At 39.2% G+C, this 19,615-nt stretch overlaps 1 protein-coding gene across 1 annotated transcript; it reads left to right on the plus strand.

Annotated features, from left to right (window-relative positions):
- The first annotated feature begins 1,305 nt into the window (after window positions 1-1,305).
- Window positions 1,306-16,565, plus strand: timp2a (TIMP metallopeptidase inhibitor 2a). The gene is made up of 5 exons (XM_042396468.1): window positions 1,306-1,723; window positions 11,136-11,236; window positions 11,341-11,449; window positions 14,502-14,626; window positions 16,239-16,565. Exons 1-5 carry the CDS (start codon window positions 1,594-1,596, stop codon window positions 16,434-16,436), a joined length of 663 nt encoding a protein of 220 aa, XP_042252402.1. The 5' UTR covers window positions 1,306-1,593; the 3' UTR covers window positions 16,437-16,565.
- Window positions 16,566-19,615: the final 3,050 nt, after the last annotated feature.

A 19,615-nucleotide genomic window follows, 5' to 3' on the forward strand; every position in this document is an offset into this window, starting at 1 on the left:
TCTCTGTAACTCTAACAGGCTGTTTGCTTTTCATAATTTTAACAAATCTGAAGACAAAAACATTTACTATATAAATTAAATTATATTATTAGTCAAATATCAGACACATAGATGAAGTTTTTCTGAAACCAAACCCAGATTTTTTTAAATTTTACTATGCATTTTGTAATAATTGAATTTTTTAATAAAGTTGTAACATTACACAGCTCTGTTGGAAATCAATTCTATGTGTAGGAACCAAAGTCTTTTTTTATATTAAATGTTTTTACAAATTTGGTCAAAAGAAATGTTACTTGATCATGAGATTTTGTTTAGCCAGTGAGTGTCACAGGTAGATACTAAGATATTTTAAGTGTTTTCTTATAGCTAAAAGTGCGAAATAAATATAATACTTTACTTAAATATTTCCATGTGATGATACTTTATACTTCCACTCCACTACATTTCAGAGGGAAATATTGTACTTTCTACACTTTTCAGATGAAGATTTGACACAATGGATAATATAACAAGCTTTTAAAATACAACACATTGTTAAAGATGAAACCAGTGGTTTCCAACCTTTTTTGGCTTTTTACATCTTACAAAAAGCAGTGTGTAGTCGGGGTCACATTTCAGATGTTTATGAGTTGTTAACAGCTGCACCAAATAGTGATTTTTCCCTCTAAACTTCTCACATGGTTTCATTTCAATAAATGTTCAAATGATCCAATATTTCACCAAAAATCAAAGATTAGAGAAACAGTCCAAAAATTGAAAACAGATTTGTGTATCAGAACTTTGTTTTTTCTTCGTTTCTCTCCCATTAATCATCTCACGACCCCTCAGATTTATCTGGTGACCTTTTGGAGGGGCCCTGACCCCTAGGTTGGTAATCACTGGACTAAACTAGCTAACTGTATCTAAAGTAGTTGAAACTAGCTCCACCTCCAGCAGCTACAACAGTAACATGCTGCTCTAACACTGATGCTTCACTATTAATAATCTAATGATGTCATAAATAATAATATATCAGTCAGAGGAACCAAACCACTACTTTTACTGCAATACTTTAACTACATTTAGCTGATAATACTTATGTACTTTTACTGTAGTAGTATTTTTCATGCAGGACTTTCACTTGCAATGGAGTATTTGTACATTACTGCATCGGTATTTCTACTTAAGTAAAGTATCTGAGTACTTCTTCCACCACTGTAAACAGCAGCAGCAGCTCCGGTTGTTCCAGGCGGAGGACCGAGCGCCCCCTGCCGGTTTGACCGTCACCACCGGGGGGAGGAGTCGGCCTGGCAGCTTTATAAAACCGCCTTGATCCCAGAAACGAAAACACTCCCGAAAGACAGACAGCTGCAGACACCGGCAAGAAGACCACCGAGCATACCGTGTAACCTCACCTTTTTATCCCGGAGCTGACTGAGCGGACCGTCCGGTGTTGTTGACGTCGCCCGGTTTCTGTCGGTTAAAGAAAAAACAAACAAAAAAAAGAGACAGAAAAACAAGCGGAGGGTCGCTGGAACCACACTGCGACGCATCTGCGCAGACAAAACACAAGCCACGAAGAGGGTGGGAAACGTCGCATCAGTGTTGATAAAAATGCCGTTTACCGTTAACGGCATCCTTTGCACGCTCGCGCTGCTGGTCCTGTGGCGGGCGGAGGAGCTCGCGGAAGCTTGCAGCTGCGCTCCGGTACATCCGCAACAGGCGTTCTGCAACGCCGATATAGGTGAGTACAGCACTGGAGACTTGTTGTTGTTGTTGTTGTTGTTGTTGATGTTGTTGTTTACGTGGCCCATGTTGCACCAGGCTCCTGCACGGTAGCTACAGCGGCCTCTTTGCAGCCGCTCAGTCCGCCTCCGGTGCGTGTTGAATGGGCTGAGAGAGGCTGCTGGAAACCGCTGGAAAGGCTGGAGGTGGAGGGTGTTGCTCCTCAAGGCCATGGCCCAGACAGTTTGTGCGCTGCATGCAGACTGCACTCTTGCAGACACATGCAGATCCCATTATCATATTTTATCGTGCCGTGTTGACAAGGATAGCTCTCTAAAATGCACAAGTAGCCATATTTGAAGAGAAGAAATAGATAATATGTTGTTTAGGTGTCATGGTGGCATGCCTTGAAGGGACACACACACCCCCAAACACAAACACAAAGCTTATTTTGAAGCAAAGTCCACCTTAAAATGCAATCTAGCATCACTTTAAGGAGTTAAAAGTGCATTTGTGGCTCTCATTCATGAGTTGTTATTGAACTTTCCTCTAATGTTATTGTTATATCTCTACGTTGCCCTCTAAAAATCCACAATAACATATTCTTGTATCTCAGGGTGTATAAATGCTTTATGTTTGTGTGAGTCAGCCGGGAGATACAGGAAGCACAGCGGGACCATCGTTGTACATAAATGTCTCAGCTCCGGAGCTCAGAGCTTGACTTGTGTTTACCAGGCTTCACCCTCGGCATTCAGCAGCTCCAGGACGAAGAAGGAGCGTTGCCTGGCTCTGCAGGGCAACGTGGCACAAGAGAGGAAAAGAGACAAGGAGGGAAAGAGCAGAGAGGAGGACAAGGGATGGAGAGAGCGGAGCGGTTGGTCTGTGAAAGAGAAATTTTTTAGGGGGGGATTGAATCTCAACCACAGAATATGTCGCACCGCGAGCTTTCCTCATATTTTTATTTCCATTCCTGCCCTGTTTCTTCCTGCGAGGGGTGGTGCTGGGAGGAATTGCAGGAATGCTGCTGGGGTTTTCCCAACTTTGCTCCCGGTGTAACGCAGGGACACACGCACTTTCAGAAAGGCTGCCATGCATTGGTGAACTCTCTCTCACACACACACACACACACACACACACACACACACAAGACATCTGGCTGTCAGTTGAGGGTGTGTTTTCCGGGAGAAAAGCAATAAAATTCACAATCCAAGTGAAAATATGCATGGTATCCATGAGAATGAGAAACTTTTAAGACCACACTACTTTGGCTCCAAAGCGTCTTTTCTTCCTTCTTTTTTTTTGTCCCATATTTCCCTGCAGATGCACAGATGCGTGTGTGTGTGTGTGTTGATAAGATAACTGTGTAATATGATATTGCAAAATGACAGCTCTATTTTCAAGTGTGACTCAGTTTCTTGCTGAGCTGGCGGAGACAGGATGTGTTTCAGGATTCGTGTGTTTGTGTTTGGTGTGCTCATGTTGTTTTTAAAGGGTCTATGAGTCAATATAGCTTCTTCTTCTTCTTTTTTTTTTTCTCACAGAGGGAGGAGGATGTTTTAAGCCGGGCTCCGACTACAGGAGTTTTAAAATCTTAACCGATTTTGAAATCTGGTTGCATCACACACACAAGGAGAAACTTCACAGATGTTCTTCTCTTTAATCTCAAACATGCACACACTACAAGATTTGAACATAATGGGGCACTACTACACACACACGACAGGATATTATCAAAGATTATCGTGCCAGAGGGAGCAGTTGCACCACCTCATGTGATCTCATGGGGAAGTAGATGTAAACAAAATAATTTGCAGTGAGAAAAAAAACAAAAGTAGAAGATTAAACAAGTCTGGATGAAAAAATGGTTGAAGAGATGCGGTTAACACAGGTTTTCTGTTCTTCAGTGAGAGCTGGAGGTGAGATTTTAACTGTTAGTTATAATATCTGTCGACAGTAGTATGCTAGCTAACATTAGCCTCAAGGGCTAGAATGTTTACTGTTGCTTGGCAACGCCGTCAGCTCTCTCTCATTGGCTGTTGTGGTCTTGCTCAGAAAGTAGTGATGTAAACATCCAGATTTTTGATGTTTGAAATTATCGGGGCGGCGTCGATGAGTCTGCGAGCAGTTCTGGAGGTTTAAGATTGGATCTGTATATCCCTCACATTACCAGAAAATCTGGGCTGAACAAGATCCCAGACCAGATTTCTCCTCCGATTGTCGGGGATAAATCAGCCCACATCTCCTGTCGTCTGAGTTTAAAGTTCCAGTGAAATGTACATCAGTGTCTTTGTCTTCTGTACTGTGACATATTTTCCAGAGAAACAGAATATTTGAGCAGTGTACAGTTACAAGAGGGGTTTAAATCGAATCCTTCGCATTTGATTGGATCGTTGAAAAGTGGGCGGGGCTTACCGTTAAGTGCGATACCGAGCTACTCCACACGCACACCTCCTCACCTGTTGTTAAATCAGGGGGAGGACAAGAAGGAGATGAATGAATTAGACCTCAAGAGCCACATTGTTTTTACCCACTGATATCCAAACACACATCTCTTCCTGTCTGTCTCCATATTGCTCTGTTAGCTACTACGACCCACAAACAGTGAAGTGTGGTTTTATAAGATCAGTGTGGTAAGCTACCTGCCCAAAGTCACATTTTATTGGATGAACTTTAGTAAATGCCTCTGAGTGCAGGATGACTCATCAAACATTTGAAACTGTTTTACAGGAAGAGAAAAGAGATGAATAAATAATTAACACAGAGACACTGGATTAAAACTGGGAAAATGTATTTCTCATTTCACTGGGATGTTAAGGCTGCGCAGACCGCTAAACGGTAACAATGACCAATGTCTAAATGCGCCACTATCTTCAGCAGCTAGTCGCTAACTGTCTGTCTGTGAGAGGGAACCAAAACAATGAGCTGAAAGACGCTAAAATGCCCCCATAGAGCTCGAGAGGAACTGCAGAGGCTGTGGGTCCACCATTACAAGTGACCCTTTGGAAATCACACGTTGTCATTTGATCCACAGTTAACGAATGTATTGATTAGAGCTGCTTTAAAATTTTACAGAAAGATAAACCTCAACGGAGGTTGTCTACAGCAGGTTTATCAGCAGCCTGTTGTATCTAGTAACGACACTGAACCAAAACCAAAACAATGAGCTGAAAGATGCTAAAAAGCTCCGTAGAGTCGAGGGGAATGCTGAGTCACTAAGAGAGACACCTTTTCATATTAGACATTTTCATTTGATCCAGCGTTAATATAGAAATATTAATTAGTGCAGATGGATGGATGTGAAAGGCGGCACGCACTGCTGAACAGCAACAATGGCTGATGTCATTGTCCAGCAATGATTTCATGAGGATGAAACTGCAACTTTGGTGGATCTGAAAACTCCCAGTGACCCCACCTGCTGGAAGAAACACTGAGATATGATCCTGCAGAAATGAAGAAAGGACCATGTAGAGGAAGAAGGAGCAATGTTGACAAACAGAGAATATGAATAGACTCGATTGTCTGTTTGGGGAGAATGTGCGTGTAGGCAACAACAAAAGCGGCGTTGTCAAAAATTATGTGACATTTGGGGGTTTTTTTTAAAAATGGTTTCCCAGTTGCGTGTTCACACACACTGTAAATACTGGAATCAGTAGTGTGTGTGTGTGTTACCTTCTATTTTTCATGCTAAGTGATGCTCCTGGTCAGACCACAAGCCATAAAAAGCAAGCAGTGTCACGCACCCACCGCATAATGTTACACACACACACTCACGTAAACATATGAAGCAAACATCCTCTTTTCATATAAATCTGTTGCCCACAAAGGGGAACTTCCCCGGCAGCCCGGCCCAGTCAGACTGTCCGGAGGCTGGGTGGTGTGGAGTCACCCAGCTGTCTGCACAAAACAAAGCAGTGGACATGTAATAACACATGCACACTGAATCAATGTGTTTCCATTTATGGGAATATAAACAAGTTTTTTTTTTTTCTCTTCATGAAATGTGCATGTGTGAGTGACTGCGTGAGAAAGTCTATGATTCAAAACCTCTTCAAACAATATGACAGTCTCAGAGGATATTTGAAAGAAACCAATGGATTCTCATTTTCTTAGGCTGATTCTGATCATCAATAACTTTTATATCTGCCATTATTTGTGTTTTAATTGTGTTTTACATAAATATTTATCTCAAATATCATCGATAGAGATGTCAAAGATCTGTACTGAGGAAAATATTTTACACTTGAACAATAAACTTAATCATCAACAGTGAAAATAACAGACAAACTTCACTAGAAATTAAAGCTGCACTAATTCATATTTTCACATTTTTAAAATAAGTTTTCGTGTAATATATAAGGTGGCTATTTCAAACCACAGACAGTTTATCATCTCGGCTCTGTGGAGCTTTTTAGCCTCTTTCAGCTTGTTGTTTTGGTTTTTTACAACTTTGTTGTTTTGGTTCACTCTCAGACAGACAAAGGAAAGTGAATATTGGACTTGCATTTGTCAGTTGGCAAGAAACACAATATAAACACAAATAAATGTTAATGTTGCTTTGTGGCAGCTGGATGTTCATACAGTAAACTACTGTTTGCCACAACGTTGTGTTTACAGCTTGTTTCGCTGCCCCCAAGTGGCCAAAAAACCAATAATGCTGCTTTAAAGGTTAAAGTGCTAAAATGATTATTTGATAGACACAAACGTTATCTACAACAGTTTTGATAACCAATTAATAATGATCATGTATATAAATACAAATATAATGATTTGCTTCTCTGCTTTGTATAATTGTAAACTGAATATTTCGACTGTTGCTCGGACAGAACGATGTATTTGAAGACATTGTGACCAAACAATTAATCAATAAATCAAAATAATTATCAAATGAATCAACTTGCAGCCCTATAATACTATAAACAATAGATATAAAAACACAAATATAACAATATATTACACTTGAGTAAAGAATACACTGTGTACTCATATACTTTGTGTATATACATCTTAAAACCAGTGAATCTATTGCTTATTGCTCCACAATAGGGCTGCAGCTAACAATTATTTTCATTATTGATTAATCTGACTGTTTATTTTCTCAGTTAATCGATTGTCTTGTCTATAAAATGTCTGTTATAAATTCCCAGAGTCAAAGTTGACATCTTCATATGTCTTGATTTTTACCAACCTAAAGATAATCAGCTGTATGACAAAGAAAATCATTTATTAATCACATTTGAGAAGCTAAAACTAGCTTATGTTTAGCATTTTTGCTTTAAAATGACTAAAATAGTTGCTGATTAATTTACTCTAATCGGCTACTTGTTGGAGCTCTAGTCCACAGTTTTGTCCTGTTACATTGTTCAGGCTCTAATATTTGAGCTTTTTATCCCCTCAGTTGCTCTCTCTGTATCTCCGATGAAAGTTTATTGATCGTCTCTTCTGTAGGATTTGTTTCATGAAGACCTAACAGAGAAAACCAGAGCTTTCTTCTTCAGGTCTTCATACAGATGTTGTCAGAGGTCAAGAGGGCGTCTCATCTCCGTTCAAATGACAGGTTAAACAGAAGGCCCACATACGTCTGGAGCTGAAACCACATGGGGGAAAGTCGGGGATGATTTGGTGGAGTATGAAAAAAGAAATGGATAGTCATGCGGTGGATTGAATGAGGAGGGGGGAGGGGGGCACTTCTTGGGATGTGGTGTGTGTGTTCATATGGAGTTTGCATGGAAAACATTGCGTAGTGCGTCTGATAGGCGTTTTACATGTCATTAAGCTTCATCCTGGTCGGGGAGGGTAGGGGAACAGGCTGAATGTGGGTCAGCTAGTGGTTTACGAAGGGGGCTCATGGCTGCTGATTGACTGCGGGTGATCAGACGACGTTGGGATCAATCTGTGGTGTAACTCCTGCAGGCCTCCCCGGTAGTCGTGCTGTTTTAGCTTCACGCTGTGTAGTCTGCTGCCTCCGCAACGCGCTGTTTAGACTGCACAGGATCAACCACTTCAGCTTTATTGCTGGGTGAAACTGAGAAGTAAACATGTCTGCAACATCGAGGTGGACAGATAAGCCTCCATAATAGCAATCTGTTGTGAATAACAGAGTAATTTCCCCTCAGTATTGTGCCCTGCTGCTGATTCTTTGCTCATTAGTTTGTGGCTCAGAATGAGGTCAGGAAACGAGAGCGGAAAAACTGAAAGGAATGCAGGAGAGAGCGCCAGCCAGGTATACTGCTGCGTGTGTGTGTTTATGTGTGTATTCTGGCTGCTTCTGCGTATTTGCATAAGCATCAGAGTGGAACTAAAATGCAAAAGTTTTCTTGAGAGGAAGGATTGGTTTCTCTGAAGCACTGATGAATGACTAGACATTTATTTAGCTCTGTGAGCCGCTTCCATTTTGTGTCTTTTATTGTTTATTTGGATCCCAATTAGCTTCCACAAAGAGGTCGCTAGTCCTTCTGTGGTCCACACAACTTGAGCAACGATTAAACAAACCACCATTTAAAATCACATTTATCAGTACAACAGGAAAAAGCTTCATGTAGAGATCAGAAAATAAGTGAAATAACTCCAGTTCCAAGTTGTTAAAATACCTGATTTGTTCATCTGAGTCAACAAATCTCTCATCAAAGTTTTAATCTCCTCTTCCTCTTTTATCAGTGAGTAGGTAGCAACCAAAAAAGAAAAAAAAATGTAATCTGTTTGAATGTCAGTTTGGGTTCATTTCTTAAACATTATGTTTACAACTTAAACTTTCACTTAAACTCGCATCATTGGATTGTTTTCGACCACTTGGGGGCAGCACAACAAGCTGCAAACTACCGTGACGTCACCCACTGGTTTGTAGATTCCCATTTTGAAGCCTCGAGTTTGACATTTTGACCGTCGCCACCTTGGCTTTTTGGAGCTTTGGAAGAGCTCCCCAAGATCCAACTGCAGCGCCGTGGTAGCAACTTGTCAATCACGACGTAGCCACGCTCTAAAGCATACCCTGCTTTATCGTCTATTTTACTCTAAATGGGACCATAATTTGCAAAATGAACATCATGCTGTCTTAAAGACTTGATACTAGTGATTGAGAACATGAAGTCATCAGGAAAGTGTTTACTGCGGTAATAAATCAGGTCATTTTTTTTGTAGACTTCAGTGAAGTCGCCCCCTGATGGTCATTAGAGAAAATGCAGGTTTAAGGCACTTCGCACTGGGAGTTACCAGCTCGCTGCAAACACAACACTTTAAAACATATTATCATCTTTAAGTTGATATGGAAGACTTGTTACCAAACTTGCTTAATTTAATTATTCAATTATCAAAATTACCGATTAACTTTCTGTCAATCAACTAATCAACTCTGTGTGAACTGAATTTACCTTTTATATGAAATAACGCTGTAACTCTCAGGCTAAAAAAGATCAAAGGTGCTATTTCACACATCATATATTTAATGAGTGTGGATATTGTTTAAGCTGTCGTCCTTGTTGACATGGTGACATGCCAGGATGATTATGGATTATGGATTACCACCTCTTCTCCATCAACCATCAGAATCTGCTCCACTATTGATCAGTGCTGAAATAATTATGGCTGCAAATAACGATTATTTTCATTACCAATTAATTGTTTGGTCTATAAAATATCAGGAAACTATGAGAAATGCCCAGTTGGGGACATCTTCGACTGTCTTGTGTTCTGATCATTGATCAAAAATCCAAAGAAATTTAGTTTCCCATCACATATGACGCAGGAAAGGTTCAAATTCTCACATTTGAGAAGCTGCAACCAGCAAATTTTTGGCATTTTTTTCTTGATAAACGACTACAATGATTAATCTATTATCAAAATAGTTGCTGATTAATTTTCTGCCCATCAATTAATTGACTAATTGTTGCATAATCGCCATTTATCAAGCAAAATTATTAACATTTGCTGCTTCCAGTTTCTCAATTGTGAGGATTTGTTGCTTCTCTCTTTTTTTTTTTTTTATAAAATTTTATAAATAGAATATTTTGGGGTTTTGGACTTTGTGTGAGCTTTTTCACTATTTTCTGAAATTTTATAGACTAAATGATTATTGATTTGTTAAAAAAAAAAAAAGAAAGAAAGAATACAAATAAATAATGAAAGTAATCAGTTGCAGCCCTGTGAGCTACATGTGCAGAAAAGCATGTGTGTCTGGACCAGGGGGAAGAATGAAAAGGGGGAAAAGGAAGTAGCGAGGGAGAAGCAGAGACGTTATTAACTCTGGGAGCCATGAACCCCATATTTGTGTCTGCTCCAAGCCATAAACTGAACCCAAGGGTGTAAGAGCAACGGCAGACAACTCTCTGTGTGTGTGTGTGTGTGTGTGTGTGTGTGTGAGAGTGTGTGTGTGTTTATCTATGTGTACGTGTCCTCTGTTCCTGCTTATTTTATGTTTTTTTTTTTTTTTTGTTTCTTTTTTTTTTTTTTTCTCTATTGCTCATATTTTCCATTCTGAATAAATGCCCAAAGCATAGCTGAAGCTTGATGTAGTCAGTCAGGCCATTAAAACACACACACACACACACACACACACACAGAGAGAGAGAGAGAGAGAGAGAAATATGCCTCTGGCTAAGTCTTTCTCCCCGTATTGGCTTTCACATTGTATTCTTATTCTCTAAATCTGATTCTTTGATGGTTTCCTTGTTTCATGTTTGGAAGCAGGAAGCTTCGTGCTGCGGGCCAAGTCGGTTCATGTGTCTGTTTCTGAAGTCGTATTGGACCAATGAAACGCCGCAGTTGTGTTTTTCATTGACTGGGCTGCTTTAGAAGCTGAAGCTCGGCGGCTGTGGCTCGTTTTCTTCATTTTCTTGATGTGGTTTGTGCACACGAGACTTCAGACAGCTGTGGATGTTGTTCCTGATGTGGTCCAATCTGCCCTCTTCTTAGCCCGGGATGTGGTAAATAAGAAGAAGAAGAAGAAGAAGAAGCTGAGCCTGATGATTCAATATTATTGTTTATCAGCTTTCAGTGGAATCAGGAACATTGTGACCATGATCTCGTTGTCATTTTGCTGAAGTCTTTTGTTTTCTATTAATGATCTCAAGCTGACTGCGGTTAAAAACTAACACTTGAATCACTAGTACCAGAAAAAATATTGTTGACCATGTCGTTCCTTTTATCCGTAGCGCCCAGCCCTGCTCGAAGCTCTAACACATGTGTTAGTTGGTTTGTGTGTTTATAATTTCAGTTTGTCAGTTTTTTTTTTACTTCTAGAAAAACAGTCGACCAGTTTTTCTCAAGGAAAAGCCTCTTAAAATGTGCTGTAGTTGCTTAAACAGCCCTTTTTTTTCTTTATCCTTTTTCATTTCACATGGTTTTATTTCTTCATCTCCTCTACTGTGTGTGAGACTTTCTGTGTTTTTGAGTGTAAGGTCACATGACCTCTGACACACGCTGCTCTGCTTCTGTAACAGTGATTCGAGCAAAGGTGGTGGGAGAGAGAGAGGTGGATTCTGGGAACGATATCTATGGGAACCCCATCAAGAGGATCCAGTATGAGATCAAACAGATCAAGGTGAGAAGACGCTGGTAGGATATTCACAAGATGCGTCACTACAGTGTTTTTAGTGAGAGCTGTTTTGATGACCTTTGACCCTCTCGCTGTGCTTTTTGTTCCAGATGTTCAAGGGGCCTAACCAGGACATCGAGGCTGTCTTCACCGCTCCTGTGTCCGCTGTCTGTGGCGTTACCCTGGATGCCAGCGGCAAGAAGGAGTACCTGATCTCAGGTGTGTGTTTTCTTATGAGGTTTTATTTATTCTCGTCTGCAATTAAAGCAGTTCACAACGTTTCTCTTGTCCTATTGGTCACCTCATCTGTTTCCTTTCTTGGCAAGGGTTTGATGGGAAGATACAAGAGATACCACTCACATATCGGTTAGCTCAGCATAAACACTGGAAGTATAAACACTCACTAGTTAAGACACTTTATCTTGTTTGTTTAATCTGTACACTAACAGAAATGTAAAAATGACACGTTGTATTCTTTACAGGGGTTTGTTTACTTGAACTGTTTTTTTTTTTTTTCCTGGAGTCTCCAGTGGTTTCTTGGTGATCTCATAGTCTGGCACATAACCCCTCTATAAAACCACAACTTCTCCTTTTTTTTGTGTGCTTTGGTTTTTATACGGATCAAACTTAGTTAGAATTAGTGAATTAGTGAGCTTTAGAGGTGCTGGTTGGCAGCCAGGCTAGCTGTTTCCCTCTATTTCCAGTCTTTATGCAAAGCTAAGCTAACAGAGCTAACAGTGGCTCCATACTTGATGTGTTATTGATCTTCTCATCTAATTCTTAGCAACAAAAGTGAATAAACATATCTCATCAAATGTTAAACTGTTCCTTTAAGCATACACTGTGTTTACTGTTTAGTCAGTTACTTAATTGCAAAATCAGCATAAAATTTTAACAGTCAAGTAATAATTTAGGTAATTTATCAAGTAGAAATACCAAATAATTGATTGTTTGTTGTTTATACATGAGGATTTGCTGCTTTACTGTTCTTTGTGAATTATGAGTAAGTGAATAATTAATCATAATTTGTCATAAAAACACATTTTAATATGTTACTCAGGAGTGTGGTAAGTTCTGTTGGGCAATTTTTTGACATTTCGTATCCCAAATGAGGAAGTGATTGATCAACAACAACACTCAATAGACAAGATGTCTCTGTAATCTGGTGACTGACACAGGTTACGTAACTGCAACTTCCCATCCTTACTGTCTCTCTACCGTGCTATCAAAAAAAATGCCTCCAAAATCCTCACTGAATTAATAAAGAATGAAAATAATCATCGCAGTTGTGATATTAAGAGAGAAAATGGTGCTTTACAGCAGCTGTAAAGATAAAAAGTAACTAATCAGGAGTGTTGTGAGGGGAAATCCTTCACTTTTATAACATTTACACAGACTGATGATACAATCGCTACAGTCATTTTTTTCCTCTTTAGCAACCGATGTGGACACATTGACTAATAAGACACTGGAAAGCTAAAAAGTCTTGTTCTGGCTGATCACGTTAGCTGACTCGTTAAAAATAACTCAGTGTAGTCCTATAAATACTGCTGCTGTCTGTGATTTCAGTTATTGCAGGGGGAAAAAAAAACTAAGATCGAATATAAAAACAAAAATGGAAAGAATGAAAAGACAGACAGTTACTCAGACAGATAGGAAAACGACAGGAATTCACAGACGTATAATCAGATATTGACTCGCAGGTGTAAACAGCCGGTGCAGACGGGCAGCATCAGGACGGATACAGACTAGAAGGACATTTTTTTTTTATTTTTTTTTTATGTGTGTGTGTGTGTGTGTTTGAGCAGTAACTGTTTATGTTATTACGGGTAATGATACGCTGCTGACTAAACCCTGCGGAGACTGGGAGTGACCTCGTCTGTCTTGGTACAACTTGTGCTCCTGAGAGTTGTAAACGTTCATATTTTATATCTGGTTCTTCTTGCTTGAGCCGAGATGAACGTGAAGCAAAAAAAACATTTATAGCAAACCCTGAAGGGAGCAGGGTGACATTGTTATCCAGGTATCTGAATTAAATATATCTAAATGTATGTCAAAGTGACCTTTTTATTCACATTTATGTCAATAAATTTCATTTGAAATGTTTATTTTTATTGACATTTTCAAGCATAATGACATTGGAAATACAATGCTTGTAACAGGAACATGATGAGTCACATCTTTTATAGGCATTTATTTAGTATACTCAGTTTTTTCTAGTATCTCAGGTACGTTTCATAATGTAGTCTAAAGATAAAAGTCAGTTTTTCAGGACAGTGTATTTCTTTGACATCATTATAGTCCTGGCATCTTTTGTTGGAGGGTTTGCGTGCAGACATATCATGTTTTTTGTCTTTTTTTTTGTTGTTTTTGGAGTCACAAAATATCTTGTTATGTACCTGTCCTTCTCACGTGTTATTCCGTCATCCTCAAATATCTTCAAGCCTGATTCTCTGTCCAATTTCCGTTTGACGTGGACAGTCCAGTAAACCTTTTTATTGTCATATTTCTAAGCCAGCAGTCGTGTTTGCGTACAAAATCTGGGTTATATTGTGACTGAAAGCGGCGCAGTCAGTCAGTCAGTCAGTCAGCAGCAGATTGAGACAGCGAGCAGAGGAGACAGAGAGGATCATGATGTCATGCATGCTCTGGTTTCCCCATCGCAGACAGAGATGCACCCGCAAACACTCTGCCCTAATTACATAGAGTTGTAAGAAGAGGAACTGCTGAAGCCAGCGTTTCCTCTCTCTCTCAGACTCAAGCAGCTGGGAAAGACAGTTAAACTTTCTGCAGCCCGGGGCATCTTTTTAAAATGATTCATCCTTTTTTCTTCAGTTTGAAGGGTTAACATTTGGAAGAGTTACAGTGAAACATGAGTCAGTCCTGTCTGGGAGGACATAATGTGAAGACTTCAACATGTTGAGAGTTGCTCCGCAGACAGATAGTGGTGAAGTGAGGAGGACGCAGCCTCAGCAGATATGCAAACCCTACTTGAAATATCGCCTTGTTTTGACTGGTGTCACTCGTGCATGAAACATAAGCTCTATGTTATCACAAGGACAGGTGGTCTGTGTTTGCCCCTACAGGCACCAGCCTGAAAAATAACAGATTTTATCTATTTAACCTGTGAATCTGTTATCTGATGTTCTTCACAGCGAGAACATTTCATAGTGACGCATCCGGCGCTCAGCTGCCGATCGTCAGCGATCACGTTTTTGAATGTTGTTTCGTGTGTCGCAAAGCTTTTTATTGCTGTCTCGTTTGTTTACAGGCAAGGGCGAGGGCAGCGGGCGCATGCATGTGACCCTGTGTGATTACATCATGCCCTGGGACTCCTTGAGCACCACCCAGAAGAAGAGCCTGAGCCAGCGCTACCAGATGGGCTGTGACTGCAAGGTAAAGCACAGGATGGCTGTTTATGTGTGAGGTTTGTCTGTCTAAAAAAAAAAAAGGAAGAAAAAAAAAAAAAAATGCAGCAGCTAGTCGTCCCTTCCTGGAGACATAACAGACTAAATGAGATGAGACACGAGCCACAACAACAGATACAACAACAAACATCAGAGCGATGAGTTTGTGCAGAAGAGATTAGTTGATTTTTAATATGTTGACAGAAAATTAATGGACATAAACTTTGACAATCGAGTCATTCATCAAGAAAAAAATGCTCAACGTTGGTTTCAGCTTCTGCAACGAGAGGATTTGCCTTCTTTTTCTTTTTTCTTTTTTTCTGTTTTCCATCATGTAAACTGAATATCTCTTTGTTGACCAAACAATCTCATCTCAAGGTCTGATGTAGTTCGTTGGTAAAGTGACATGATCTTGTCATTGGAATGTAGATGTTCAGATTTCCATTTTTGCTGAAGGCTTTTAAGGATCTATCGTGGCTCTGGGAGCTTGGGAAAGACATTTTTCATCAGTTTCTATCATTTTTATAAACTACACTATAAAATATCAACAAATTAATCGAAAATAAATTAAAGCTTCACAGTTTCGGTGAGGATACCTCGATACTTACTCGGTATAAAGCACAAATTATTAAAAATATATGACTTGAAGATCACTTATTCACTTGATCTAAGTCACTTGATCTATTTTACAGTATACAAGGAAACCAGAAACAACCTCAAACACGACCCTGCTGAAGGCAAGATAGCTGAAAACATTAATAACTCTGTACTGGAGAAGAGTCGTGACATGTTTTTATTTTGATGGGCTGGTATCGAAGCTCACACAGCCTGCAGCTCGCTGGATATGTCTTCTCAAAGTTGGAAATTGTTTAAAAGAATAGTGACAACAAAGAACATCGACACCACTTTTCTGTCTGTACAGTAAATATGAAACCACAGACAGCAGCCGGTTAGCTTAGCTTAGCTACGCATAAATACTGGAAACAGGAGGAAAACAGCTAGCCTGCCTCTGTTCAGAGGTAATAAACTGCAAACCGTGTAAAACCGCAACTTTACAACTTAACTGAGATTTAGAGGTGCTGGTTGGTGGATTTTTGTTTGGACAGAGCCAGACTAGCTGTTTCCCCCTTTATTTCCAGTCTTTAGGCTAAACTAAGCTGTCGCCTGGCTGTAGCTGCATATTCATCAGACAGACATGAGTGACTTTCTCCTCAAACTCTTGTGTATTTTTTTAAAATGTCAGACTATTCCTTTAAATCATAATACTGCCAGTTTTAGAGTGAGTGTGTTTTCATGTAGACAAACTTCTGGGACAGCAGACAACTTTCTTTTTTTTTTTTTTTAAGGTGCAATAGTGATAACTCAAATCATCAAAAATATAAATAATTGTGATTCAAAAGAGGAAAAAAAAACATTTGTGAGCTTTGGTTTCTTCAGGTAAACTCAGGTATTAAAATAAGTTTTGGTATCTGTACTGAAACAAAACATTTTGCACAATACGCAGCCTTAACAGTGTGTGTGTGTATATATATATATATAAAATAGAGATATCATAACTGTCTTCATGCAGTAATGGGAGACTGTTTTGTGTGTGTCTGCAGATTGTGCGCTGTCCCTCTCTGCCCTGTGAGATCTCCGCTCCCGAGGAGTGTCTGTGGACGGACCTGATGATCGAGAAGCAGGTGCACGGACGCCAGGCCAACCACTACGCCTGCGTCAAGAGGGCAGACGGCTCCTGCTCCTGGTACCGCGGCGTCGCACCGCCCAAGAAGGAGTTCATGGACGCCGAGGACCCCTAGTCAAGTCAAGCACGCTTGACTGCCCACTGCACAGCCTGACGAAAATAAATGTAAACGATTCCAATGAAATTTAAGACAGCAACATCAGGCAAAGTGATTTTTTTTTTTTTTTTTTTTTTTTTTTTTTTTTTTAAACAAAAAAAAAAGGCAAATGTGACTGAAATGAACTGCTGGTCTGAAAACAATCTTTAGCCTCTCTTTTTAATTTGCTGTCTGTAAGTATGTCAGTCAGAAAAGCAATATGAGGGTACTTTCAAGTTTAACGTTGAAGAGGAAAGGCTCGGAGGTTGTTCTCAGACGCAGCATCTGTGTAAAAACAAACAAAATGCATCATGAGACATAGACTGGTCGAGTGATGATGAAACTTCCTCCTGAGGCTGGCGTCAGGAGGATATAAATTCTCGGTGAGACAGAGCACTTCCTGCCCCGCAAAGCTCTTTATTAGCTCTGCTCTCCGACTCCACCAATCAGTCCCCGATCTACGGACAATCATTCGTTACCCATCGTGTTTCTACTTTTATTACCTCATTCTCCATTTTATTCCAAAGCCAAATTCCAAGTTGCCTTTTTTTAAATGATTGTCTCCCCTCTCTCCCCTGAACACTATTTAGTTACTTCTTCTCTCATCTTCTCTGCTGGGAACTGTTTGGCTGCTGGTGACGTACAGTAGGTGACGCCCACGACATGCTTAGTGTTTCTTTAAAAAGAACATGATTCATCTTGCATGGCTGATAGCTTTTCTGGTTTCATTCCTTGTAGCGATTTTAACAGCTGCCTGTGACCATCACACAGGCCTCACTGGACCAGTCTATGCTGTGTGAAGATGAGCGCTCTAAATTTAAACCTGCTCGTGAGGTAAAACACCACGTCTTCACCGCCCCACAGTCTAATCAGAAATGTCCGAAATTCTCCCTTTCTTCTTCAGATCTCCTTCCCCCTCTCCCTTATTCCCACTATGTAGCTGTACAGTACCTATGCATAGACTTTTGTTGTTACTTGATAATTATTATTTACTGCATTAGAACTAGATTTGCACTTTTTGAGGATGAGTTCCAGTAAAGACAAGAGCCTGAACACTCTGATGTGACAGTTATTATCCCCCAGACCGACAGATCCACCTCAGGTGCAGATTTCGCCTATTTTGAGTGCTTTTGGTGATCCATATCTATCCACAAACGCAAGCTTAATATATGCTATCTTTGTCGTAACAGATGAAGTAGGCAGCGGAAGGAAAAACAACAAAAAAGTGGTGTGTGAGAGGTGTGGATATAAGGGATCTTTTTGCAGATTTTGTGTGTGAAAGAGAAACAAAAACAGCTTGTGGGATGTTATTTCAGTGTCTTTGTATTATCTGTTGATTGTAAATGCAAACAGCAGTTTCATAATTTGCCAATATATTCTCGCGGACGGTTCATTTCATGAGTAATAAGGTCTTTACATGCTTAATGTTAGCTTTGACTTGTCTTTCCTGCTCCTTCCAGTTATTAATGAAAGCTTTATCGCTGTCCTAGAAAGCAAGTTACTCAATCGAAGTTTACAGTGCTGTTTTATACACCTCAAGCTACATTAACAAAAAATATATATATGATGGAGTATTAGAGGCATAATTTAAAAGTAAACTCTTTCCATTTCCATTACTTTGTATTTTTTCAGTGTTATTATTATACCTGTCATGATTTTTGTGTGTTTTTCGCTGTCTTTGTCTACGATGTCTTTAGCTGTAGTGTCAAGTCGAGAAGGTCCTCTTGCGCTGGAGTCACGTGAGAGTGAGAGAGAATAATCCTTTTTGGAGAGGTGTAGAGAAATGAGTATCTTGTGTGAATAGAGGACTGTGCATGTGTTTGATGCTTTGTGTAAGTCCGGGCGAAGGACAAAATATTCAGTATTATCAAATAAAAACTCCACGTTTGAAAGAATAAATACTGTTTGTGTGAGTCATTTACTGGCCGGGCTGCGGGGCGCTGATAGGAGTTTTAGTTTTGGTGAAATGATGCAGAGTGCTGTCAGCTGAAAGTATGGAGGCTCAAAGTGTTTAAAAACAAGTCAATTATATGCAGTAAGACATTATGAAATAGTTATATGAATTAATAAAGACAAAATACATAATGTAACAATGAAATTGTGAAGTAATCCATTTTTAAAATGCAAGTTATGAAATTATTTTATCCTGCTTTTATCACATTAATAGTTTTGAGGTCCTGTTTAACCACACTAGGCTAAAAATATCTCAACAATATTTGATGGTTTTAGTGCTAATTAGCCAATGTTAGCATGCACACACGCTAAATTAAGATGGTGAAACATACCTGCTTAACATCAGTATGTTAGCATGCTAACATTAGCATTTAGCTCAAAGCATGGCTGTGGACTCTTAGTCTTCTTATTTAATTTCAGCTGCTTTTATTTGAAATATCCTTTTTATAAGTCTGTTTTTTAATTTCAACTTAAATCATAAATGTCTTTATCTGCTAGTCAAGACAAACAGGGCAGAGCCAGTTATGTCATTAGCTGTTTTTATCTGAATGAGTGAACAGCCAATCACATGACTGCATCGGTCCACCATGTTTATCTTGATAAACAAAGACATGATGAAGAGTTACATTATGCAATAAAATGGTAACCAGGAAAAATATGTTTTTTAAAACATATAAATAATTTTTATTATTATTATTATTATTATTATTATTATTATTATTAATAATAATAATAATAATAATAATAATAATAATAATAATAATAATAATAAAAACTAAACCTTCTGAATTCTGCCTTATGGGATGAAATAGCCATGGTAACACTCACTTCAACTTAGTTAACACTGGCTAATTAGTGCTAAATACGAAGTATAACTGATTGAAATTTCATTAGTTTTGCAGGTATTCGGTCAGAAGTGCTTAAAAGATTTAAAAAAGAAAAGAGCAGACAATTTAAAAAGCAATTGAAATATTAAAATACATTTAAAAAGAGGAAGGAAGTAAATTACACAAAATAAAATAAAATCCTAAACCAGAGTAATGAACGAATTTAAAATTTGACTTGATGTTAAAGTTATTACAATTTATCCTGAGGTGGACATGAATATACGCAGCAAATTTTATGACAATCCATTCAATTGAGATATTTCAGTCTTGACCAAAGTGGTGAACCGACCAACCAACATTTCCATCCCTGGGCCATGC

This window comes from Thunnus maccoyii, chromosome 20 (assembly GCF_910596095.1).
Source record: "Thunnus maccoyii chromosome 20, fThuMac1.1, whole genome shotgun sequence".
NCBI lineage: Eukaryota > Metazoa > Chordata > Actinopteri > Scombriformes > Scombridae > Thunnus > Thunnus maccoyii.

What these genes read in the sequence shown, in the direction of transcription:
- timp2a (XM_042396468.1), top strand. Translation starts at nt 1,594, where the DNA reads ATGCCGTTTACCGTTAACGGCATCCTTTGCACGCTCGCGCTGCTGGTC. An exon ending in GAAGGAGTACCTGATCTCAG is followed by an intron (nt 11,450 to 14,501) that starts GTGTGTGTTTTC and finishes GTTTGTTTACAG; the next exon opens with GCAAGGGCGAGGGCAGCGGG. An exon ending in AGATGGGCTGTGACTGCAAG is followed by an intron (nt 14,627 to 16,238) that starts GTAAAGCACAGG and finishes GTGTGTCTGCAG; the next exon opens with ATTGTGCGCTGTCCCTCTCT.